General features: G+C 38.2%; 1 protein-coding gene across 1 annotated transcript; it reads left to right on the top strand.

Moving 5' to 3' along the window:
* The first annotated feature begins 1,555 nt into the window (after positions 1-1,555).
* On the top strand, positions 1,556-26,281 carry LOC114250075 (uncharacterized). Its single transcript, XM_089734885.1, has 17 exons — positions 1,556-1,645; positions 4,360-4,517; positions 7,848-8,008; positions 8,821-9,197; positions 9,429-9,652; positions 10,702-10,804; positions 12,451-12,578; positions 12,650-12,937; positions 15,689-15,850; positions 16,764-16,892; positions 17,083-17,564; positions 18,320-18,503; positions 20,281-20,476; positions 20,592-21,361; positions 22,280-22,472; positions 24,868-24,981; positions 26,076-26,281. Exons 1-17 carry the CDS (start codon positions 1,603-1,605, stop codon positions 26,144-26,146), a joined length of 3,783 nt encoding a protein of 1,260 aa, XP_089591011.1. The 5' UTR covers positions 1,556-1,602; the 3' UTR covers positions 26,147-26,281.
* The last annotated feature ends 634 nt before the right edge of the window (positions 26,282-26,915 follow it).

The following is a 26,915-nucleotide window of genomic DNA, read 5'->3' on the forward strand; positions in this document are numbered from 1 at the left end:
CAGCACACATACCAAACTGATACATACGTGATCATTTTATTTTCAAATGCAGAAAAAACACGTTCAATATAGAAAACCATACGATATGTGGAAACTAGTAGATGTCCGCGGCTTCGTGTAGTTTTATTTTCTAAGAATTTTTTTTTTTTTATGAATTAAATTACTAGTTACCCGGAGGCGTGTTCATTTTCGCCAGGACATTGGGCGAGCACGGCTCGGCCAGGAGAGGTGAGATTTGTTAACAGCCCGTGCGCTTTCGAAGGAAACCTAACAGCTGAAGGGTAGCTGCTTCCCGAATGAATCTACTACTGGAACGGAATCGGGACCCACTGAGAAGACCCGGCCAAAAAAATCAGCGGGCTGATATATGGGTTAGTTTGCACGTCGAGCTCTTTGCCAAGTGCCATATATATACTGGTGGTAGGAGGTCTGGCAGTCTGCACGGGTAGGTACTACCACCCTGCCTATTTCTGCTGTGAAGCAGTAATGCGTTTCGGTTTGAAGGGTAGGGCAGCCGTTGTGCTGTAAAAAACTGAGACCTTAGAACTGCTATCTCGAAGTAGGGTCGTGAGCTCATCCTACTATATATAAATCTCCTATAAATAAATAAAAGTTCGACGAGTACGGTTACCGGGGTCCCTAAGTCTGCTCCTAGTGCCAGAACTGCATGCGTCTAATAATAGTACTAGTGGACCTGTAGCGGGCTTCATGTCCGGTAGTTCTCGCAATGTATTTTTTTCCTACCTATTTTGATATCCTTGAGAGGCTATATCAGCGTTACCCTAGCGTGTAGATGAGCTCTCGGGGCTCAAACCAGGAGGTGTTGCTAACACTGGCCTTAGCAAGAGCAATGCTTCGCAGAATCTACCGCTAGATCGGAAATGCGACCCACTGAGAAGATCCGGCGAGAAACTCAGTGGGCTGTGTCTGTGGATTAGTTCACTCGTCCAATCCTTCGTCGCAAGTGACGGGTTCGATGAGAACGGTGACCGGTGCTCGCTGTATTCACGGAGACATTACCTATACATACCATTGAGACGAGTTAGATCTCGCATCTGATTGTATGCGGCGCTATTTACTCAACAATTTTACCAATAGAATTTTGTTTATTAATAAACCAAGTAATGATTTGAAGCCATCAAAATCATAATTTGTAAAAACATTGATTGATTATTGTTATTTTATAAGCTACAACACCACAACAACAAAGATAATCCAATTCTACAAAATAAAATTATAATATCACCAATGTAGACGAAATCAATGAAATTTGCATTATCTAAGGATATGTAATATTAAGGATGACTCAAAAGCGGATGGTCAGATCTTAATAAAATTTCAACGAGACCACATGAGAAGCTACCGCTTTCAAATATAGACAATCCTCAAAATCTGTTCGACAGACACACATACATACACATGTATGTATATATTTGTTATATATCATTGTTTGCTCTATGAGAAGCATATATATTTGAAGGTATCAGTGGTATAATGATAATTGTATTAAAGAAACATTAAACATTGTTCGTATTTTTAGCATTAGAGGTGTCACCTCGTCCCCTTGTGTCACTTCTTAGAAATTAGTCGCAAAGATCGGACATGGATCGAATTCAATTTAAAGTAAATGGCTGTAAATATACAGGTAAGTTTGCATTTGTATTTGTCTATGTACAAAACGTGAGGTCGTCATAGCTTAAGGGATAAGACGCCCGGTTCATTCGTATCGGCTTCGCCGGTGTTCGAATCCCACAGGCGGATACCAAATTTTCTAATTGCATACGTACTTGCCAAATGTTCACGAATGAATTCCACGGCGAAGGCATAGCATCATGCAACAAAAATCAAAACCGTAAAAATTCTAATTTGCGTAATGACTGGTGGTATGGCGTCTTGTGAGTCCGCACGGGTAGGTACCACCACCCTGCCTATTTCTGACTGAAGCAGTAATGAATGCGTTACGGCTCGAAGGGCGAGGCAGTCGTTGTACTTTAAAAACTGGACCTAAAACTCATGTCTCAAAGTGGGTGGCGGCATTTAAATTGTTGATATTTATGGGCTCCGGTGACCACTTACCACCTCATTTGGTGACACCAGGTGGGTCGTCAGTTCATCCGTTAAGCTTATAAAAAATAACAAAAAGCATGCTTTTCTGGAGGAGATCGCTTTTACCAATAAAACCCGGCCATCGTACAAAGTGTAGCTACTAATTCATTTTTAATGTAAAACATGTTTTTATGTGCAAAGGTAATCTCTAATGTACTCTAGTCTTATTCCATATGGGATTACGTCAAGATAATAACGATTCCAACATGGATTTGTACATCAAACGACAGGACTTTGTCGTAAGACAATCTACATAACATTAAAGTTTGCCGATATTTATTTTCTTCCTTCTGCTTGCGTCGTGTTCCTCAGTGCTGAGGGTCGTGACCTTTACGGAGCACTTTTGTTTGGATTATGTTCCTCCATTCCCTTCTGTCCTCTTCGCAGTGGATAGCGACATTTATGCTGGAATCCATTTATAAATTATTTTCTTCATAATGCATTTATTATGTTGCAACAGTCTGCTGCGGGGTACGAGTAGATCAAACCTGGAATCTAAGTTGACTATAAGCCTAATACAGACGGGAGATATTTACTCATTATACGTAGCATAGGTGACTTTTCCTCAAAATCTTCTATCTTGAGTATGCGGACAAGTGAAGGCGTCGTAACTGATCCTCAGAGATATTTAAGAGGACATAAGCATAGAGCTTCGTAGAGCATTCTTAAAATTTAGCAATTATATTTACTTGGACGTTGTTTATAATTGCCTAGCATTCCACTTGTAGCTTCACCTACGTGGACATCATTTTATGTCGCATCAGCAGAGACCAATACTTAGCAATGGGTGTGAAAGCTTTTACACTTTGGCAGGATTTAAACTGTTCCAAAGTGAATTTAATCAAAATTGATTCAGCATTTTAGGAATTGAAAACGTAACCGACACATTATATAGCATTATAGCTTCTTTCGTCTTAAAAATATTATTTGCTATCCAAGTTCTAATGTTTAACATTTTAAAAGTAAATTCCAAAAATAATTAAATATCTATAATATTTTTTGTGTGTGTGCAAGTTGTTACATAGTAAAGTTTGATGACAAGATGGGCATTCATGTTGTGATTTCTATGGGTTTTGTTGACAACATAATACCACATTCGCTATAGAGCTTACAGCGTATTTGTTATTAAGTTTCGCTCATCCGTGGGAATGAAAAATTGACTTTGTTTATTTATTTACTAGCGACCCGCCCTCGCTTCGCTTCGGAAACATTAAAACACACATGAAACAAAAAAAAAAAAAAAAAAAAAAATTTAAAAAAAGTAGCCTATGTTCATCAGGGACAATGTCGGCTTCTAATGGAAAAAGAATTTTTCAAATCGGTCCAGTAGTTTCGGAGCCTATTCGAAACAAACAAACAAACAAATCTTTCCTCTTTATAATATTAGTATAGATTTGTGAAACCAATAGACAACATAAAACAGACATAGAATATATTAAAAATAATTACACAAAAACAGTTTCCACTATTAAAATGATGATGTTTATTATGGCATTAACATATTTTCCTTGAGTTAAGATTTTGGTGAGAAACCCGGTTGACGGTGTATCGCGATTATACCCGGCGTGTTGGTTGATACCCAGCATAGGTATTTCGGAACACCAGCGACATCGCCCGGGCGGCCTGATGGGGTCGCCGTACCGCGGAGATTGGTGTCGTTGGTCGTCGACTATCGCCTCGACGACCCGTCGGTCGGGCGTCCTCGGGGTGGCGCCGCGTGTCTGGTTGTAGTGTTGACCGCGGGAACCCCCCTATTCTGACCGGATTCTAACCCCGGGCGGAGATCGGACGTCGGGTGTAAGAGTGCAGGGGAGTCGTTTAGTGCGGTAGCATCCTACAAATATCCTTGGTCTCGCAGTCTGCTCCCAACATCTGCAGATCGTCAAGTCCCACCATATGCCCCCTAGGCGTGGATACCTCGCACTTTACTGGTGGTAGGACCTCTTGTGTGTCGGCACGGGTAGGCACTACCACTGCCTATTTCTGCCGTGAAGCCGTAATGCGTTTTGGTTTGAAAGGTGGGGCTGCCGTTGTTACTATATTGAGACCTTAGAACTTATATCTCAAGGTGGGTGGTGCATTTACGTTCTAGATGTCTATGGGCTCCAGCACTCACTTAAAACCAGGTGGAATGTGAGCTCGTCCACCCATCTAAGCAAAAAAAAAGGTTCGGCCAGTAACCCGAAAAAAATATATTTCATCTAGTGCTATATACCTACTATAATCAATACCAAAAATGTTGTCTATGTTTAGTGGGAAACGAAGTGAGTTCTGAAGTGATGCTGCTGGACTACCTGAGGGAGTACCTCCAGTTGAGAGGAACCAAGTACATGTGTCGTCAGGCCGGTTGCGGTGCTTGCATTGTGGCAGCTAAACGTCCGGACCGTCTTACGAATGAAGCTGTCAATTCGGTAAGAAATCTATATATCTATACTTAGTCTGGCCATAAATACTGTTACAAAGGAAAAGAAAAAAAATGCTATGGCAAATAACATTTATTACTTTTACAGTGTGTTAGTTTAATACATAAATATAAAACAATTTAAAGTCTATAAAGCTTATTCGAAGTGGTCTCCATTGGCTGCAATACAGTCCTTTAAACGTTGAGGCCAGTTCGTCTCTTAAAGGCTACAAGTCCTAAGTCATCTTTTAAAATACGCGACATGATTTTAGGTGCTGTCCCGAGATAAAATCTTTTGGTTTCGGACAGGATTTCTTCGAATTATTTCCCTTACTGCTTTGACTACCTTTTTCGTACGAACACTACGTGGACGGCCAGATCTTTCTCTGTCACAAACAGAGGAGGTCTCATTGCACCTATTAATAGCCCGGTACACAAACATTTTACTAATACCAAGCGTATGGAGAGTTTTAAAAATTGCATATGGCTCCATACCTACTTTGTGTAATGCAATCACAGCGATTCGGTTCTCTTTATCACCCCACTTCATTTTAATATCGCAAAATATTGTACAATGTATTGGCGCCAAAATGAGAAAACTCAATGAGCAATTATATAAAAATGATAGATTCCAAATTCAAATGTAATATTTTGTTTATTTTTAATTGTAACAGTATTTATGGCCAGACTAAGTATATATATAACTAGTCAGGTCATAAGTATTGTCACACAGTAAAAACTTTTCTTTTAGAATGCTGGCCACAAAAAAGTTTATTGAATTCGGATTTCGAATTGTTCATGAAAATAAAAATGTATGCTTTTAGAATTTTACTCATTTTTAAGTATAGAGTGGACGCTTAAAGAAGACCGTGTTGCAGTTATTGCGTTGCATCGTTGCGGTTACGCGCCAATTCAAATTTTTAACATACTGAAAAATTTGAATATAACCAAAAGATTCGTTTATCGTACCATCAAACGATACAATGAAGACTCTAGTGTAGATGACAGGTCAAGAAGTGGTCGCCCTCGGTCTGTTAGGACTCCAGCAGTGATAAAAGCTGTGAAGGCGCGAATTCAAAGAAATCCCAAACGTAAGCAGAAACTGTTGGCCCTTCAGATGGGGTTAAGCAGAACCACGGTGAAAAGGGTGTTAAATAAAGACTTAGGGCTTCGGGCATATCGAAGAAAAACAGGACAACAGGACATCGTTTGAATGCTCGTCTATTGGGCTTGAGACTGAAGAGATGCCGCGCTTTCTTGAAGCGGTACGCGTGAAAAAAATATCGGGAAATTCTTTTTTCGGATGAAAAAATTTTTACCGTAGAAGAGAGCTACAACAAACAAAATGATAAGGTGTACGCACACAGTAGTGAAGAAGCGAGCAACCGTATTCCGCGTGTCCAACGAGGTCATTTTCTATCCTCGCTCATGGTATGGTTGGGAGTTTCTTATTGGGGCTTAACAGAGGTACATTTTTGTGAGAAAGGTGTAAAAACGAATGCAGTTGTGTATCAAAATACAGTCCTGACGAACCTTGTGGAACCTGTTTCTCATACCATGTTCAATAACAGGCACTGGGTATTCCAACAAGATTCGGCGCCAACTCATAGAGCGAAGAGCACACAAGACTGGCTGGCGGCGCGTGAAATCGACTTCATCCGGCACGAAGACTGGCCCTCCTCCAGTCCAGATTTGAATCCGTTAGATTACAAGATATGGCAACACTTGGAGGAAAAGGCGTGCTCAAAGCTTCATCCCAATTTGGAGTCACTCAAGACATCCTTGATTAAGGCAGCCGCCGATATTGACATGGACCTCGTTCGTGCTGCGATAGACGACTGGCTGCGTAAACTGTATTCAAAATCACGGAGGTCATTTTGAATAAACTTTAGTGTCATAAGAATCTATGTTTTGTTAAGTTCATTTTGGTATATGAATGGTTACATAATGAATAAACTTGTTTCAATTATTTTACATTAAACATGTGACAGAATTTATGACCTGACAGGTAGTAATAGCCTTGGCTAAATTTGTTATAATACAGTTCTATGATAGTCTTTGACAATAGATAGACCCTTAATAAAGTTCAAATTTATAATTTAAATAGAATCGACTACCGGACTCATTAGTACCTATTCATAAAATTAAATGTACTTAATCTTTGAGAAATTACAAGTGGCGCAAGTGGTACAAACTCACTCTAAGCTTTATCATTTATTATCTTGGACTTTTATTATCTTTTAACTAATCGAAACTAATCGAAGAAGTTTTTTTTTTATATTATATCCCCGGCATCTCTGAAATAAATACTTCTTGAGTTCGCCAGTCGAAGCTGGTAGGTGATGATATCCTTATCCTGCTTAAATTTGCCACGAAACTTAAATATAGGCAGGTACTCATTACATTTTCTGATATGATAACGTTAGTCAACAATGAGAAACACTTGTGAACACAGTTATTTTAAGGACACTATTTAAAAAAATTCTTTAACGAGTGTTATTTTAAGTATGTAATACAGTTTCTATTTCACAACTCAAATAGTCGCTACAAGTAGCATGATGAAATTGTAAGTCTACACAGGTGGTCTAAAAAAAACTACCCATATTTGCTGTCAAGCATTAATTCCAATCTAAGTATTTCCCAGTATTTTCCATCTAAAGGGTACCAATGAAGCTTCAACCTCAAATTTCAAGCTTGGCAGTGGCAATTGCAAATCGATGACTAGTTTCTCCGTAAGAATGTAGTCACGAGTTAATGAGATAAACTCCATAACAGTATGTGTTTCTATTCCCGGGCCTAAGCGTAATCTGTTACGCAGACGACACGCTGGTCGTGGCCTGGGGAGGGAGCTTTGCTGAGTCTGCTCGTCTTGCTACCGCTGGGGTGGCGCATGTTGTCGGCAAAATCAGGAGATTGGGCCTCGACGTGGCGTTCAGAAAGTATCGAGGCCATGTGGTTACACAGGCCCCGGAGAGTGCCACCTATCGATGTCCATATTGTGGTTGGAGGCCTCCGTATCGAGGTCGGGGTGCAGTTGAAGTACCTCAGCCTCATTTTGGACAATCGTTGGACCTTCCGTGCACACTTTCAGAACACTGGCCCTTCGTTTGTTGGCCGGCGCGTTAAGCCGGCTTCTTCCCAACGTCTTGAGACCTGACCAGGTAACGCTTACCGTCGCTTATTGGCTTCAGGAATGTCAGAGGTGCAGCCAAGTGGCTGCCCACCACTAAGACTTCGAGCACAATTGAGATGTCTACTTATTGTCTCAGTGTGAATGTAGTATTAGCATCATGATGTCTACGCCGTGTGGTCACTTATTGTGTGCAATTGTATTTCCCAGTGCATGGTCCCGATAACATCCTGTCAAAATTGGGAAATAACAACCATAGAAGGAGTGGGAAATAGGAATAAAGGATACCACCCTTTACAAAAAAGTCTAGCAGCTAACAACGGTAGCCAGTGTGGTTACTGTTCGCCGGGATGGGTTATGTCTATGTACAGGTAATTTAAAAAAGGTAACATAGTAATATTTACACGTTTATAATAATAATAATTACATTTGTTTACTCCACAATACAAATAACTTTTCAATTAATATGACATAAAAATTCTAATTCTAAACAATATTACAATATATAATACTGACACAGTGGAGATAAAAAGGCCGCAGCTCAGCTTTGTGATAGCTGAAACTATTGCATTTAACATGATTTATACCATTCCTTTCTTTTCTTATGAAAAGAAAAAATACTTTAGTTATTTGTTGGGTTTTTGAGAGTCGTTGACATAATTAAAGCTTTTATATCATCATCATTCTCCTGCTTTTTTCCCAGTCACCTGGAGTCGGCGCAACATGTTTTGTCCTTTCATACTCCTCTATCATACCCCATTTCTTCGCTCACTCCCCTCTTACACGTCATGTCGTCTTTCACGCAATCCCTCCATTTCTTCTTAGGTCATCATTTTTAGTTACCAGTAAAACGATAAAAGTAGTTTAAATGAGGTCAGCCATGTTTATGTTCCTACTGTGCTCTGTAACTTATATGTTAGCAGGAAGAACTAAAATAAGTGGAAACTACGGTATCAAAACCGAAATTCTGAATATTGTTTAGAAAAGTCCGGTGATACGGCCGGCAAACTCGTTTCAAATGATGCGACTTAAAATTATCAGTAAATTACGTTACAACGGTGTCTCTATCATGTCAATTAAGCGTTTCCTGATTGCTTAGCATGGACAAGAGTAGCGTCCATTTTCCAAGAAATCAATGACTTGCAGAATAAAAAATATATATAATTTTTAAAACCACTTTCAGCCTTTTGCAGCAATACAAAACCCCGACCATGATAGAAATCGAAAAACTACTGGGGTCTAACGTCTGCAGATGTACTGGGTACAGACCAATTTTAGATGCCTTCAAATCTTTCGGTAAAGATGCTCCGAAAAATCTAATTCCTGATATTGAAGACTTAGTCATTTGCAAGAAGACCGGACATCCTTGCGATAATCCATGCGATGAAGAAGATTGGTGCTTGGTGAATAAAGAGGACGCTGATGAGCCGAACACGATTAGGATAGAATTGCGTGACGGAAGACTTTTTTTTAAAGTTTTTAAAATAAGTGAAATCCTGCGACTATTGGTAACGGAGAATTATGATTCTTACCAACTTGTTTGGGGAAATACGGCTAGAGGTTATTACATTTTTATTAAGGTTTTTTTAGATTCAGCAGTTGATATTATTAAGAAGGCTCATTAATTTGCTACTTTTTTTACATCAGACTTCAATTTATATTCAATATACCTTCAAAGTTTTTTTAGATTCAGCAGTTGATATTATTAAGAAGGCTCATTAACTTGCTATTTTTTTTTACATCAGACTTCAATTTATATTCAATATACCTTCAAAGTATTTTCATTTTTAGGTGCATATCCAACAGATGTGCGCGCCCAGCTATTAATAGATATAACGGGGGTAAATGAATTAAAGGGATATTACTTGGATCAGAATCTGGTCATCAATGCTGGAACAACCTTGACTGAATTGATGAGTATCTATAAAAAACTGTCAGAAAAAGAAGAGGACTTTCAATATTTGGACCGGTTTTATGAGCATTTGGAAATGGTAGCTCATGTTGCTGTCAGAAATGTAAGATCTAGTTACGATTATTTTCTTTCGCTCGGTGGTGTTGTGGTTTGCAACCCTGACTGTTGGTCTATACGCCGAGAGTACGATTCCCACTTGGGGTAATAAAAATTTGATTAATGGTATTTAGTATTAGGTGTTTATTTACTGTCAAAAGAGTGTCTCGCAAAGCATATATCAAGCCGAGAATTATAGACAGTGTTCTATTAAAATAATCGATTCGCCAAAATAAGTAATACTTGAACTTATAAACAAACTGTTATTCTGCCAACCCTTGAATTAGGTTTTACATAAGGTGCAGTAATATGATTCGTAGTGAAAAATAAGGTTGGTCACATATCAAAGGATGCGATTTTTTATTTTATCAACGCACGAGATAGTAAAAATATTAAATAGAAAATCTAATTAGTGTACAAATTACTGTTAAAATCCTAAGAATGCAGTAGTCCTAATAGATCAGGTTCTTCGCACTCAAAAATATCACGTGAAGTCAGCTAATTGAAATACAAACACATAAACACTCCACCTCCAGCGCTGCTAGCCGACTCAGACTGTGTCGGCCCATCAAACAGCTTCTTTTGTCTTTGCAATAAAGATTAAATTTATTACATATGGTTAGCGTTTTTGGACTTTATGAATCTGGCTATATAGTTGCATTTATTGTCATATTCATTGTTGAAATGAGTTGAGCGAATTTGATGTTATCGATCAAGTTCTAACGCATTTAATAGAATGAAGGGCTTAACGGTACTTTTGTTGTATACATTCAGGGCTGTCAATGAAGAGTTGTCAAAATCCATAACTTAGTTTTTTAATAAAACTACTTATGAAAGATTAGATTTTTTTGTACACTTTTAACGTGATCTAAATTGCTTATACTGTATCCACTTTCGGTTTGATATTGTGGGACACCCTGTATTTCGAAATTTTAAAAGTACCTACATACTTATCGTTCTCTTGTATGTATATTTAATTTACTGAACTTATAACAATAAAATACCGAAAACAGATCCCTAACATGAATTGCTAAAGTTGTACAATTTTCTTTTCAGTTAGGCTGCATAGCCGGAAATCTGATGATAAAACATCAACATAATGACTTCCAATCCGACTTGTTCGTGATGTTCGAAACTGTCGGCGCTCAATTGACTCTTGGTATGTATCTACAGCGTCATACATTAAACGGCTTTAACTCTAATCAAACCAACACTTACTGGTACCTGTTTCTACCATATAGCGGGTAGATAACGGTATGCGAAAAGTATTAAAGGAAATGAAAAAAAATTAAAAAAAAAAAAAATTATAATAACTCTAGATTAATTGGTAATAAGAAGTCATGAAGTCAAATGTCCAAAAGCAATACGATGATACGATTTTCAATGCAAAAGTTCAAAATGGGTCATTTGGCCCGTTATGGTATGTTTAGTGTTAAAGAACTAATCTGAAGTGGTGACCGGATGAAATGGACGACACAAAATGAGTGCTATTGCATGTTTATACGTAGGATTAAGGCAACAATTCCGTTGGAATTTTTTTTCCTTCAAATTAGAACGAGTGTTTATTACTTGCTTCGCGGCCTGAAGCATCTGCCACTAAATTCCTAGCTTTCTGATGTCTATTTCTAACTACTTCTACATAACAAATGTGTGAGTCTAGTTGTGAAACTAGGGAGTCTACCCTGCTCATCGTTCTTGTCACACCCGTCCCTTGCGACGAAGGACTCGGCGAGTAAATTCACTCACAAACACAGCCCACGAAGTTCCTCGCCGGATTTTCTCAGTGGGTCGCGCTTCCGATCCGGTGATAGATTCTGCGAAGCACTGTTCTTGCTAGGGTTAGTGTTAGCAACGTCATAAGGTTTGAGCCCCGTGAACTCATCTACTTGTTAGGGTTACGCTGATATAGCTTCTCAAGACTATCAGATTAGGTAGGAAAAAAAGGGAGTCTAAGCATAATTCCTGGTCGCAGTGAATATCTTCGTTAAATACTAAATATAAATAATAAATAAATAAATTTGGTTGACTGATAGAGAATGCCTTAGGCATTAAGTCCGCCAATGTAAATTTTACATGAAGTGTAATAAATAAAAATAAAATAAAAATACAAAGAAAATACAGGTATAATGTTTGAAAATCATCGAATTCTTGAAACTGATGGCGTGCTGCATATCCTCCGTTGATGGAAATATTGCAAGGGCCTGCTCCGAAGTATCATTAACTGTACCAAATTCCATCACATAAAAATCATGGTTTAAGCATGCTTAAATGACATACATACTCATCTTTATTTACATACAAGATATTTGTTTTTTATTTTTTCATTTAGATCTATGTACTTGTGTTACATATGTAGAAAGATTCTAAAAGGCCGTTGAACTTGGGAGTTTTTTCTTGATTAACAAATAACCAAACATTTAAGAAGATTGTTAGGCAAAGTAGCAGTAATAGGTAAGGTAGTATGTAAGTAGCAGTATGGTAGTAATTGCAACAAACGAATAGGGGCTCATAACTTATTGTAGTCAAGTCATTACTGGAGCCCATAGATATCACAACACCACCATCCAACTTGAAACAAGGGTCTAAATCTCAATTGTACGGTACAGTGGCTGCCTCATCCTTTAAATGATAAGAAACTAGTACAACTGCCTCTAAACAACCAAGATTAAAACTTACCTGGTCTAAGCTTTTCTATAATTTTATTGAATGTCTATAATTTTGTAGTCCCCAATTTAGTTAGTACAGCGTCCCAAGCTAACCGTGATGCTGTTGCTTACCGCCTATTCTTTTTTGTTCTGTCCACAGTAACAGGACAAGGTAAATCAAGAATGGTAACTATGGGAGAATTCCTGCAGACAAACATGCGAGGAACGGTTATATTAAACGTTATGTTGCCTCCTTTGAATAAGACCTATTTGGTTACAACTATGAAGGTAATTTTAAATGTGATTTCACTTGTAGTGTGAACAGAAACTGGTTAAGTAACGATATCATACATTTTCAGATAATGCCTAAATCCCAAAATGCGCACGCTATAGTCAATGCTGGTTTTCTATACAAATTAGCCAATAATTCGATAGTCACTCAAGCCAGGATCGTCTACAACGGCATCTCACCGACATTCATAAGGGCTTTAAGAACCGAGAATTTCCTAATCGGAAAACCGTTGTTCAAAAACGAAACTCTTCAGTCGGCTTTGAACATTTTGAAGAAGGATCTGAACGCCACTGAAATGCCTCCCGAACCAAGCGCAACGTACAGACAGCAGCTGGGCTTGGCAATGTTTTATAAGGTAAGTTTAGTTATTCAATGATTCATGTCAATGTGTCAACGTGGATGTTACGGTTGGGTAAATTTTCCAAGCCGGTAATTTTTTCAACATATATTGAATACATGTTACGTCAATTTAAAGAAATCTAATTAGAAAGTTATTTAGTTTATTGGTAAAATTTTTGGGCCTGGGTCCAAACCTCCCATGTGGGATTGGTCTGCGACTGCGAACCGCGTGCCTAAGGATATTTTTAGCACCCTACCGCACTAATTCTACTCAACTGCACTCTTAAAGCCGACGTTTGATCTCCACCCGGGGTCAGAACCTGGTCAGAGTAAGGGGGCTCCCGCGGTCAACTACAACAAGGCTCGCGGTGCCACCCCGAGAACGCCCGACCAACCACGCCGGTCTCCGTAGTACGGCGACCCCATCAGGCTGCCCGGGCGATGCCGTTGATGTTCTGGGATACTCCGCTGAGTCAGAACGCGATACACCGCCAACCGGGTTGCTCTTCGACAGTATGTTCGGCGACGACAGCGACGACGACAATGCGGACCGCAACCGCAGCCGCCGACGCGTCGTCCCGTCCTCCTGGTGCCAGCGCGCTAGAGTGACGGTAGCGTGCAGCGCAGGACCGACCCTCTCAGGTCACCCCGTGACCATCATCGGGAGTAGTTTATAGAAAACTAAATTAACGTGATCAGGAAAACTGCGAAGTATTCGAAACGACGCAGTTAGTGAAATGACAATAAAAAACGCGAGATTAAACCTTAAAAGTAAACGTGAACCGTATAAAAGCTATTAGCTAGCTAGCTTTGAGAAAGAAGGAGAAAGGTTTTGAAGTCGTCTTGGTCTAAAGGATAAGACGTCCGGTTCGTTTGTATTTAGCGATGTATCGGTGTTCGAATCCTTCAGGCGTGTACCGATGTCTCTGACGAAATACGTACTTAACAAATGTTCGCGATTGACTTCCATGGTGAAGGAGTGAATCGATCGAACGATCGTGTAATAAAAATGAAGCCCAAAAAATTATAACTTATACTATACTATAATTACTGGTGGCAGGACCTCTTGCGAGTCCGCACGGGTATGTACCAACACCCTGCTTATTTTTGCCGTGAAGCAGTAATGCGTTTTGGTTTGAAGGGTGGGGTAGTTGTTGAACTATACCGAGACCTCATAATTTATATCTTAAGGTGGGCGGTGGGCATTTACGTTGTAGATGTCTATGGGCTCCAGTAACCACATAACACTAGCTGGGTTGTGATATTGTTCACCCATCCAAACAATAAAAAAAACCTTAAGTTTATATGAAGTTAAATTATTTACCATCCGAAACATATTAAAATCACAATTATCTGCTAACAGTCTGTTTGAATGTAATTAAGGTACTAAATCGTTCTGATTAAAATCAGGAACAGAATAGTTTATAAAACAAATCGAATTGTACCGAGCACTATCAGATGTGCCGTTGGCATTGATATCATCTATAACATAATCGATATCAGTTAAAACAATGGAATTAATACGACTTCCCTACTGCATCCGTAGCTTGTAAGTGTGATGGGAAACATTATCACAACGTCATTTTTATTAGTACGTATTAACTTTATTACGTACCATTAAGCAAACAGGCAACAAACATGGCGCGGGTGACGATAAATTTCGTTCGAGACAAACTAGTTATATGACTAATTCAGCTCGTGCTTTGACCTCATCATGTTAAATTTCGTTATTTTGTCTATTTCACTAAATGATAGACCAAAACGGAATTGAAGGTGGTATTGATACGTACATATAAACGATGTAGCTGTAAGCCGTGAAGTCTAACAGGCCCTTTTCGCAAATCGCAAAACATTAATACATTATAGTCAAACACACCGTCTTTTTTTTCCTACCTAAGCTGATGGTCTAGAGAGACCATACCGGCGTCACCGGGCTAGTAGGTGAGCTCACGGGGCCCAAACCTGACGATGTTGTTTACATGAACCCTAGCAAGCGCCGTGCTTCGCATAATCTATCACCGGATCAGAAACGCGACCCACTGAGAAGATCCGGCAAGAAAATCAGTGGGCTGTGTCTGTAGGTTAATTCGCTCGCCGAGCCCTTCGTCGCAAGCGATGGGTTCGACGTGATCGATTACGGGTCACCGTCGTAATATGTTACACTTACAGCAGCATTAGTTTACAATAAAATACAAAATAATAAAGTTATTGTAGACCTAAATCTATTATCCTACAGAAGATTAGTAATACGAAGGTGATTCGAACAATAAAATTATCTGTGTGACCTAAAAAGGTAAAACATGGCAGAGACGGGAGCAATCGAGTAATAACTGCGGTTCGATTTAGGTTTAAAAATATTAATTTAAAAATTAAATTTACTTTTCCCATTTAAATATTCATTTTAATATCATCCAACAGAACACTCACATAAACTAGTAATTTCATATGAAAAAATAGAAATATTCCCAAAAGACATTAAATATTCCTGATTCAGTCTGTCCAAATTATATAAGGATTTTTTTTGTATTATCGTTACAAATACGTACCATCAATCTCTACAAAACACAGATGATATTGGAGTATAGTTATCGATCTACACTTATTAGCCAACCAACTAAATATCTGTCCTCTTACTTTCTATGATCTTGTGTTATCATATAAATTTTCCTCATAGATCTAATTAAGTTATGTTCTTATCTAACGACAACGATCCATCAGGTTGGTCAGTTGAATGTTACTAGTGGAACGTGATCAAATTCTTTTACAGGGTCTCTTATATTTTTGTCCATCAAACAACATAAATCCGAGGTATCTCTCTGGAGCTACATTTCTCCGTAAGGCAAGACCTTTATCACGTGGAGAGCAAAATTATGAAACAAATTCTGCACTTTGGCCTTTAAGTCAGCCAATCCCAAAGTTAGAATCATTGGTGAGTTTTAAAGATATTTAATTGCTTAAAAGTTATATATGGCTTTTTGAGACATAATAAATTTACAGACGAAAATGGATGGACGTGAGTCGTTCACTTTGAGATCGATTGACATTTCAGTAACATTAAAATATCGGATTTAGGACCCACAAAACTGAAATGCGTGTATTTGTAAGTTTATTTTATTGCTGACTAGCTGACCCGGAAGACTTCGTAGTGCCTCAATCGATAAATAAAAGACCTAAACTTTTGTATAAAATAAACTTAAAACAAACCAAAGGAATCCGTCCGACGGGGGACACATCAGAGGGAAAACAAAATTGTTATTTTTATTTAATTCCGAGCATTTTCATATTTATCTACCTTTTAAACCTTCTCTGGACTTCCACAAATAATTCAAGACCAAAATTAGCCAAATCGGTCCAGCCGTTCTCGAGTTTTAGCGAGACTAACGAACAGCAATTCATTTTTATATATATAGATTACATTCGTCATTATTACTTGACACGAGAGGATTTCAAATTGGATTAACGCATTAACTATTATTAGGGTGATATATATACGACAAATTTACTAACCAATTGCGGCTTCGTTGAGCGTTAATTTCGTTAATTGTTATTCAATAAGCCCTTATATCCCTTTGTTACCCTTCGGTCTCTTCGTTATAATTCATTAAAATGCTGAAATCATGCTTATTCAAAAAACCAACTACACCTGTGGATCAGTACTGTAGTACGTAATGTATCTTAAATGTTGTAATTATTATAACGTTTAATTTTGATGAGATGAGCTGAGTTTTTTTTGAGATCACAAGAAGATTTGTTGTTTTATCAACGTAGAAAATGTTTACTAATTATTTAAAAACTAGATAATATATATTTATGTAATTACAGAATTTCCAAATTATTTTCAGATACAATGTGCAGGTGAAGCAGAGTATGTGGATGACATACCCTCGTTACCTTATGAAGTATTTGGTGCGTTCGTTTTAAGTACTGTTGCTCTGGGACAGATCGCCTCTATAGACGCTTCAGAAGCTTTGGTGAGTATATTTATTATATTCATTTTTCCTTCAAATCCCAAGTCACAATAAAATATTTTGTCATGCCAAAATATACTTAGTACTTCTATGTGTCTATTTCTTATATTATGACAAGTCTTTTCCATTTCATAATTAATTTTGTTTATATTATTAAAAAAATCGATAAAAAATCCATCCTTTCTTCGCACAGAAAATGAAAGGAGTTATAGCATTCTACACGGCTAAAGACATTCCTGGCAAAAATTCGTTCATTCCAAAAGAAGAGTATAATACGTCAGATGAAGAGATTCTTTGTTCTGGGGACGTCAAATACTATAATCAACCTTTGGGGATAATTGTAGCTGAATTTCAACATATCGCTGTAATCGCTGCTAAAAGTGTTAAAGTCAAGTATACAAATATCCGGAAACCAGTTCTAGATATTAGTGATGCTATAAGAGACCCGAAGAGAAATTCAATACTAACCTCTGTAGACGCAACGGCTAGAGGTCATGATACCAGACAAGTTGTCAAAGGAAATGCTACCATTTATGGGCAATACCACTTTAGTATGGAAATTTTAGTTTGTGTAACGCTTTCAACTGAAGAAGGATTACAGGTCTATCCTTCTGTCCAAAATATGGACGGTGTGCAGGCTGTGATATCAAAAGCTTTGAATTTAGACGCTAATAGGTAAGGCTTATGAATTATATTCTAATCACTCGATATACAGGTGTGTAGCATTTTTGAGGCAGATCTCGGTAGAACCAGGCTTGCAGAACGAAGTAGCGACTTTCAAAGATGATGCCCTCATCTCCACATTAAGCCGTCAACGTCGGTCACAGGGTGAAGTAAAGAATCTCACTTAAATCACGACCCCTTTAAGTACTTCGGATTTCATCCATTTGTAGACATCAGTCTACAGACTGTCTACAGTTGTAGACTGATGTCTACAAATGGATACGTAAATCTAATTAGACGACGTGTAAGCTGCTTTGCACCGGTCTTGCGATAGAGCAGCTGGGTGACGGTATTGCTTGTCAAAGTTTCTGCAAGCGTCGATTTTACCCCGAGGCCCGCTCCGTGCCCCCGTAAGGGAGTACGACGACCCCGTAAGTAAAGCGTCGATTTTAATCCAAGGGTATGAGTTAGTGGACCCATTTTGGCAAATTTCGCATAGCCCATTGATCGAACGAGTTAATGGTTGTCATGACTCATGTCGTTGACAAGCACCAGCTTGGCTTGGTCTGCCTCGGTCGAGTTCTGCTTCATCCTAAGACTGAATGATTGTTGAGCCACAGAAAGCTTTAGTCGTTTTTTCAACATTCCTCGCCTACCATACTTAGATTTACTATTTTTGAAAATTAAAGATTCAAATTTTTTGATATAGACTAGTGTTGAGTGCAGATTTTGTATTTTAATGGTGCGTTTTATTCAATTGATTACAGGATAGACATAAAAGTCCGGCGCTTAGGAGGATCTTACGGTATTAAGGTCACGAGGTCCAACCAAGTAGCTGTGTCGTGCAGTTTGGTATCATTCAAATTGAACAGGCCATGTCGCTTCGTACTTCCACTCTCAACTACTACAAGAGCTTACGGAAAGAGATTTCCGTGTATTGCTGATATGGAAGTAATTATTTGTTCATATATTTCGTCGTTTCACTTACATTATGTTAAATTTGTAATCAAAGAAAAACCCGGGATCGAGTTTCGTTAGTTTCTGCTCGATAAACTATCAGCCGATTTCTAGATCTGTTTTTTTTTTATTGCTAAATGGGTGGACGAGCTCACAGCCCACCTGGTGTTAAGTGGTTACTGGAGCCCATAGAAATTTACGATGCGCCACCCAACTTGAGATATAAGTTCTAAGGTCTCAAGTATAGTTACAACGGCTGCCCCACCCTTCAAACCGAAACGCATTACTGCTTCACGGCAGAAATAGGCAGGGTGGCGCGGACTCACAAGAGGTCCTACCACCAGTAATTACGCAAATTATAATTTGGCGGGTTTCATTTTTATTACACGACTAGCTGACCCGGCAGACTTCGCAGTGCTTCAATCGATAAATAACAGACCTAAGCTTTTGTATAAAATAAACTTAAAACAAACAAAAGGAATCCGTCCGACGGGGGAGGGGACACATCAAAGGAAAAACAAAATTGTTATTTTTATTTAATTCCGAGCATTTTATATACATTTTAAACCTTCTCTGGAATTCCACAAATAATTTAAGACCAAAATTAGCCAAATCAGTCCAGCCGTTCTCGAGTTTTAGCGAGACTAACGAACAGCAATTCATTTTTATATAAATAGATGTTATTCCTTCACCGTGGAAGTCAATCGTGAACATTAAAATTTGTTGAGTACATATTTCATTAGAAAAATTGGTACCCGCCTGAGATTCGAACACCGGTGCATCGCTCAACACGAATGCATCGGACGTCTTATCCGTTAGGCCACGACGACTTCAAAACTGTTTGGGCGTAAAGTCATAAACAAGCGGGAGTACTATCGTGTTAGCATAAATATAGTACTAGACATTACTGGTGGTAGGACCTCTTGTGAGTCCGCGCGGGTGGGTACCACCACCCTGCCTATTTTTGCCGTGAAGCAGTAATGCAATTCGGTTTGAAGGGTGGGGCAGCCGTTGTAACTATATTGAGACCTTAGAACTTATCTCAAAGAGTGGGTGGCGCATTTACGTTGTAGATGTCTATGGGCTACAGTAACCACTTAACACCAGGTGGGCTATGAGCTCGTCCATTCATCTAAGCAATAAATAATAAAAAAGACGATGACCGAGCTTTGCTCGTTTTTTTTTGATAACGCCATCTTGTTGTGTCTTTAAAGCCCTCAGTTAGTTGCCCTCAATTAAGAAAAATAGTATTATTATTCGCCAATAGATGTCGGGAAGAGTTGATTATTGAAAACACGAATAAAACAACGTTTTCTGAAAATAAATCGTAGCTAGATCGATTTATCGCCCCCGAAATCCCCTGTATATCTACTAAATTTTATGAAAATCGTTGGAGCCGTTTCCGAGATTCAGATTATATATACCTTATTAATATATATACAAGAATTGCTCGTTTAAACGTATAAGATAAGTAATAGAGTATTCGACTTTGGCCGGGTCACAAATCGCGATAAAAATTTAAATTAAAAATACTATGTTAAAAACTATCTTTGTGCCAAATTGTGTTTCTGCGACACAGGTCGGCGTGTTCTAAAGGAACTGTTTGCTGTGCTGCCACCATGAGTTCGAATGATATTCCATCGCCAATAAGAACTTACAGTGTATTATCCTGTTCAGATTTTTTTTTCAGAAATTTTAATATTGCTTATTAGAAAAACCTAAACCGCTTTATATAATTCGGTAAGTTTTAAATACACATCTTTTTTTCAAGGCTGGAATAAACCGAAGTGGAATAATTCAATACTTAAATTTCAAATTGTACGAAGACAATGGTTATAAAGTAAACGAGATCATACCTTCAATCAGTAGAGATGTTTATAATAACTGCTATGAAAAATCTACGTGGTCATTTCAGTGTATTAATACAATCACCGATACTGCTAAAAACAGCTGGTTCAGAGCACCTGGTGAGTTTTTTTAATATTCTACTTAGGTACGGAAATATGAGATTATGTCTAAGATACAAGACAGATGCCTTGTACCAACGCGCACCGCTCTAATCAACCGTCATTTTTTTTCCAGGCACACTAGAGGCTGTGTCATTCGTTGAATTATTCATGGACAGAATTTCCTACGAAGCAAATTTAGATCCTATAGAATTAAGGCTTGCTAACTTAGATCCAGAACATAAAGATCTAAGAGAAATGCTTGACACTTTAATGAAGGAATCCAAATATAAAGAACGAAGAAAAGGAGTTGAAATTTTTAATAAGAATAACAGATGGCTGAAAAAGGGATTGCGTTTTAGTTTCTTGAAATGGGCTAGCACTATTGCCCCTTATTTTGATGTAAATATATCAGTTTATCATGTAGACGGTACTGTGTCATTGACCCATGGCGGAATAGAAATGGGTCAAGGTATAAACACAAAAGCAGCACAGATCTGTGCGTATTTTCTAAAAGTCCCGTTAGAAAAAGTTCAAGTTAAAGCAACGAATACCAATATCTGTCCCAACAGCTCTATTACTGCTGGTAGCTTTACGATACTTAGTATAGGAATAGGTGTTGAGAGGAGTTGCAAAGATTTGTTGCAGAGATTGGAACCGATCAGATCCAAAATGCCTGATGCCACGTGGCAAGAATTGATAGCCAAAGCGTTCGAAGAAAATGTTGATTTACAAGCTCACGGCTTCGTAAATAGGAATGATGTTGTTGCACAAAAATATAATATTTACGGTATAACACTGTCTGAAGTTTTAATTGATGTACTTACCGGAGAATATGAAGTGCTTCGAGTAGATATACTGGAGGATGTCGGTCAAAGTGTCAGTCCCGAGATTGATGTTGGACAAGTAAGTTATAGAATTGAGAATATTTTACTAGTGGCAGGACCTCTTGTGAGTCCGTGTGGGTAGGTACCACCACCCCGTATGTTTCTGTGGGCTGTGAGTTCGTCCACCCAACTAAGCAATAAAAAAAAAATAAAAAACGGTCATTTTGTTTGTTAAAATGTTGCTCAATTGTAAAAAAATTCTCATCCGTAAACAAAATTTTTCTATGACCTCCCTTTGCGTACCGCTTCAGTAGTTGTTTCGATTTTACCACCCTATTCTCTTTTAAATTATCAATTAAGAAATGACCAGGACGTCTCTTATAGGCTGCAAGTCCTAAGTCACCTTTCAAAATACGCGACATGGTTCTAGGTGCTATCTTCATCTCCCGAGATAAAATCTTTTGCTTTCGGACAGGATTTCTTCGAATTCTTTTCCTTACTGCTTTGACCCCCTTTTTCGTACGAACACTACGTGGACGACCAGATCTTTTTCTGTCACAGACAGATGAAGTCTTATTGCACCTATTAATAGCCCGGTACACAAACATTTTACTAATACCAAGCGTATGGAGAGTTTTACAAATTGTATTTGGCTCCATACCTACTTTATGTAATGCAATCACAGCGATTCGGTTCTCTTTATCACCCCACTCCATTTTAATATCGCAAAATATTGTACAATGTATTGGCGCCAAAATGAGAAAACTCAATGAGCAATCATAGAAAAATGACAGATTCTAAATTCAAATGTAGGTAATATTTTGTTTATTTTTAATTGTAACAGTATTTATGGCCAGACTAAGTATATTTGTAATCAATTAATAAGAAACTCTGTGCGCTACCAATTTAAAATAAGATTATAATAGATTAGGGATTTTAAGTTAAGTACTAATTGACATTTTGATAATGTTGAAAATTATATTTGTTTGGTCCACAGATAGAAGGGGCTTTCATAATGGGCTTAGGATACTGGACCACAGAGAGACTAGTCTATGACAAGAAGACCGGAGAACTACTGACCGATACCTCTTGGACTTACTATGTTCCACAAGCGCGTGATATACCGCAGGATATGAGAGTTTATTTCAGAAAGAATTCTTATAGTAACCGACCCAGTTTTGGATCTAAAAGTCCGTAAAACAAATATTTGTTACTTCGTCCCCCTCCTATCTATTACCTCCTCTGTCCTCAACCTTTCTGACGATTTTAATATCAACTGGAAACCCATGATGATTTGAAAGTGCTTGAAAAGGTTTATTTGGATATTATTTACTTTTTGCAGTGTTTGTTGTCCCGAGTTGTGAAAAATACGTTTTCATTGGATTTATGTCATCTCTTTCATTTCATTACATTTTATTTCTATGGTTATACCGTAATAGAACTAGTTTAGTATGGAAAATTTCATACTCCTCCGTCCGCGCATTTTTCGCAAAAAGGGATAAAAAGTTTTTGCTTCACGTATTAATATACCTAGTCAGGTCATAAATTCTGTCACATGTTTAATGTAAAATAATTGAAACAAGTTTATTCATTATGTAACCATTCATATACCAAAATGAATTTAACAAAACATAGATTCTTATGACACTAAAGTTTATTCAAATGACCTCCGTGATTTTGAATACAGGCCTTCAATCTACGCGGTCAGTCGTCTATCGCAGCACGAACGAGGTCCATGTCAATATCGGCGGCTGCCTTAATCAAGGATGTCTTGAGTGACTCCAAATTGGGATGAGGCTTTGAGCACGCCTTTTCCTCCAAGTGTTGCCATATCTTGTAATCTAACGGATTCAAATCTGGACTGGAGGAGGGCCAGTCTTCGTGCCGGATGAAGTCGATTTCACGCGCCGCCAGCCAGTCTTGTGTGCTCTTCGCTCTATGAGCTGGCGCCGAATCTTGTTGGAATACCCAGTGCCTGTTATTGAACATGGTATGGGAAACAGGTTCCACAAGGTTCGTCAGGACTGTATTTTGATACACAACTGCATTCGTTTTTACACCTTTCTCACAAAAATGTACCTCTGTTAAGCCCCAATAAGAAACTCCCAACCATACCATGAGCGAGGATGGAAAATGACCTCGTTGGACACGCGGAATACGGTTGCTCGCTTCTTCACTACTGTGTGCGTACACCTTATTATTTTGTTTGTTGTAGCTCTCTTCTACGGTAAAAAATTTTTCATCCGAAAAAATTATTTCCCGATATTTTTTTCCCGCGTACCGCTTCAACAAAGCGCGGCATCTCTTCAGTCTCAGGTCCATTAGACGAGCATTCAAACGATGTCCTGTTTTTCTTCGATATGCCCGAAGCCCTAAGTCTTCATTTAACACCTTTTTCACCGTGGTTCTGCTTAACCCCATCTGAAGGGCCAACAGTTTCTGCTTACGTTTAGGATTTCTTTGAATTCGCGCCTTCACAGCTTTTATCACTGCTGGAGTCCGAACAGACCGAGGGCGACCACTTCTTGACCTGTCATCTACACTAGAGTCTTTATTGTATCGTTTGATGGTACGATAAACGAATCTTTTGATTATATTCAAAATTTTCAGTATGTTAAAAATTTGAATTGGCGCGTAACCGCAACGATGCAACGCAAACGCAAACACGGTCTTCTTTAAGCGTCCACTCCATATTTAAAACTGAGTAAAATTCTAAAAGTATACATTTTTATTTTCATGAACAATTCGAAATTCGAATTCAATAAACTTTTTTGTGGCCAGCATTCTAAAAGAAAAGTTTTTACTGTGTGACAATACTTATGACCTGACTAGTTATAGATAATCAAAGATTACTTCATACCTTTCAGAATATTGTTTGAACTTTGCTGAGAAATGAGGTGGTATTAGAAACTATAGATTCTACAGTAAGCAGTTTTAATTGTTAATTATCCGAAGTACAAAACTTTTTGCTGAGTATTTTATGTTATTGCACACATGCTTTTTGTCATCGAAGACAGTCGCTTACAGGTCATCTAAATGCTTGGTTATGCTTGTGGAGATCCATATTATGTTTTCTATACTATTTAATTTATAATAACGTAACGTGCTCTGAGGAATTGTTTGAGATGATTCCCTCATCTCCTTTTTATCACCGCACCTCCTGCCATCGGAGCAAAGTTCATCCATATTATCTGGAACCACTGCGTTCATCGACAGCGCGTTTCGAAAGATCTTTTTTGCCACGTACCCTCCGGCTATGGAATGAGTTCCCCTCCACGTGTTTCCCGAGCGCTATGACATATCCTTCTTCAAACGAGGCATGTGGAGAGTATTAAGCGGTAGGCAGCGGCTTGGCTCTGCCCCTGGCATTGCTAAAATCCATGGGTGACGGTAACCACTCACCATCAGGTGGGCCGTATGCTCGTCTGCCTACAAGGGCAATTAAAAAAAACTGTGATGTACAAAATTCACTCATTTTTATCACTAATTAATTAAGATTAAAATTATTATTTTTATTTGTCTATAGGATTTAGTATTCTGATACAGTTTGTACAGAAATCTTTATATTTACAACATTATTTACAGTGACCGGGGAGCCGCCAATGTGCATGACAATTTCTGTGCCGCTAGCTATTAGAGAAGCCATCACATCTGCGCGACGAGAATCCGGGATACCATCAACGCAGTGGTTTGACATTGGTAATATTATACCTATATATAGCTGGATTAGTTGCTCGTTGGCAAATAGCCTTTAATTTGTTACTGTGTTAAATGGGACCATTGGCACCGTGTTCACCGTAATTTGATTGCTCTTTTTTTCCCCTACCTATGCTGATAGCCTTGAGCGGCTATTTCAGCTTCTCCTTGACGTGTAGGTGAGCTCACGGGGTTCAAACCGGAGAGTTGCCAACACTGACCCTAGCAAAAGCAGTGCTTCAAGAATCTACCACCGGATCGGAAACGTGAGCCACTGAGGAGATCCGGCGAGAAACTCGACGAGTGGGCTGTGTCTTTGGGTTAATGTACTTGTCGAGCCCTTCGTCGCAAGCGACGGGTTCGGCGAGGACGGTGACCGATGATTGATCATAGAATACTTACTACAAGATCGCTATGATATGATATGCCGTGGTATGAAGCATAATAAAAATGGATAACGTAATAACCTACCTGTTCATGAACGGTTTACCGGCACATTATATCCGTGATTTAAAATTGAAACCGCAAACTTCGCGAACTCATGTAGTTGTAGCACGTAGATAGCATACGCATAGAAGATGTTTAACAGATGCCTAAAGCTCGCTAACAACAAGTTCTAAAGAATAGCATTCGGACCGTAGGGATACCGAGCAATTGCATCAGCTCAGTGGAAGATATTTCTTTTGTATTTATCTCCAAATAAACAATGATGTTAGTAGAGGATGAGAAAGTACGATGCGAATTAAAAAAAATTGTGGTTTTGATTTTTATTAAGCAATGAGATTCCTTCGCCGTTAAAGTTATTTATGAACATATCTTAAGTACGTATTACAAAAGTTGGTAAACTTGCCCGAAATGAGTAAGTACATTGTGCATCTTACGTTTTAGATTACATTGACTTTAACATTTCTAATAGGACCCCGAAGCTTTCAAGCATTCTAGTTTGAAGCCTTTTTACATTACAATGAAGATTTTTACTTCGCGCCTAGGGTTTTCAAATTGAGCCTATAGGTTCCGTTATCACCTACGAGGCCGCTTGCTGAACTACTGATAATAGCTATCTATCTGTTTCTAATTGTTTTATTATCAAATTTCAGATGGGCCCTACAATTTGGAGAGCGTGTGCTTGTCATCGGCGACAGACATAAAAGATTTCAAATTTTATTAATAATCATATTTTACGACGTTTTCTTTTTGAATTGTTTTGTGAAAATATCATTCAACGCTTTGCGATTGATGTGTCTATCAAACTAATATTGGATTACGTATTTGAAAACATTTAAATAAACTAATTGAATGCTTGTAGATTTTAAATTTTAAGTTGATACTACTTACTACTTCATTATTAGTTAAGTTTGAAACTGTTGAAGTATACTTTATATATTTTTTATCGAGATACCTACTCAGCGATATTGCGACACATGTGATTTTGTACAATTAATGTTATCTTGTAAATGAGAGAGAGATGAGACATGAGAACGGGAACATTCGACATACACAGTATATTTTCAACGGTATAATTGGTGGCTTAATACCGCACATGAATGTATGTATTTACTTCATGAATTCGAAAAGTAACTAGACTTCAAAAAATAGCATACACCACGAATCATAGTTAGGCTCAGTAACTCGAACAGCGAGACGATCAAAATTGCATTTTAATACAATATTTCTGAGTATTCCAATTTATAACAATATATTTACTTGTCTCTTTAACAACAAGTCAAACAAACATAGGCAGATGTTTGGATTTGTTGACCCCATTGCATCGATACAGTTGTCTACTTGGAGATTTGTTGGAGGTTTGATTTGACAAGTTTAACGTCTCAATTTCTTTCATAAGATCCAATAGCTGAACATACAGGAATACTTTTGCCATTTAAAAAAAATGAAATGGTAATGCGTTGTCAATTACATTTATTTCTAAAATAAATGAA

Source organism: Bombyx mandarina, chromosome 18 (assembly GCF_030267445.1).
Source record: "Bombyx mandarina strain Sakado chromosome 18, ASM3026744v2".
NCBI lineage: Eukaryota > Metazoa > Arthropoda > Insecta > Lepidoptera > Bombycidae > Bombyx > Bombyx mandarina.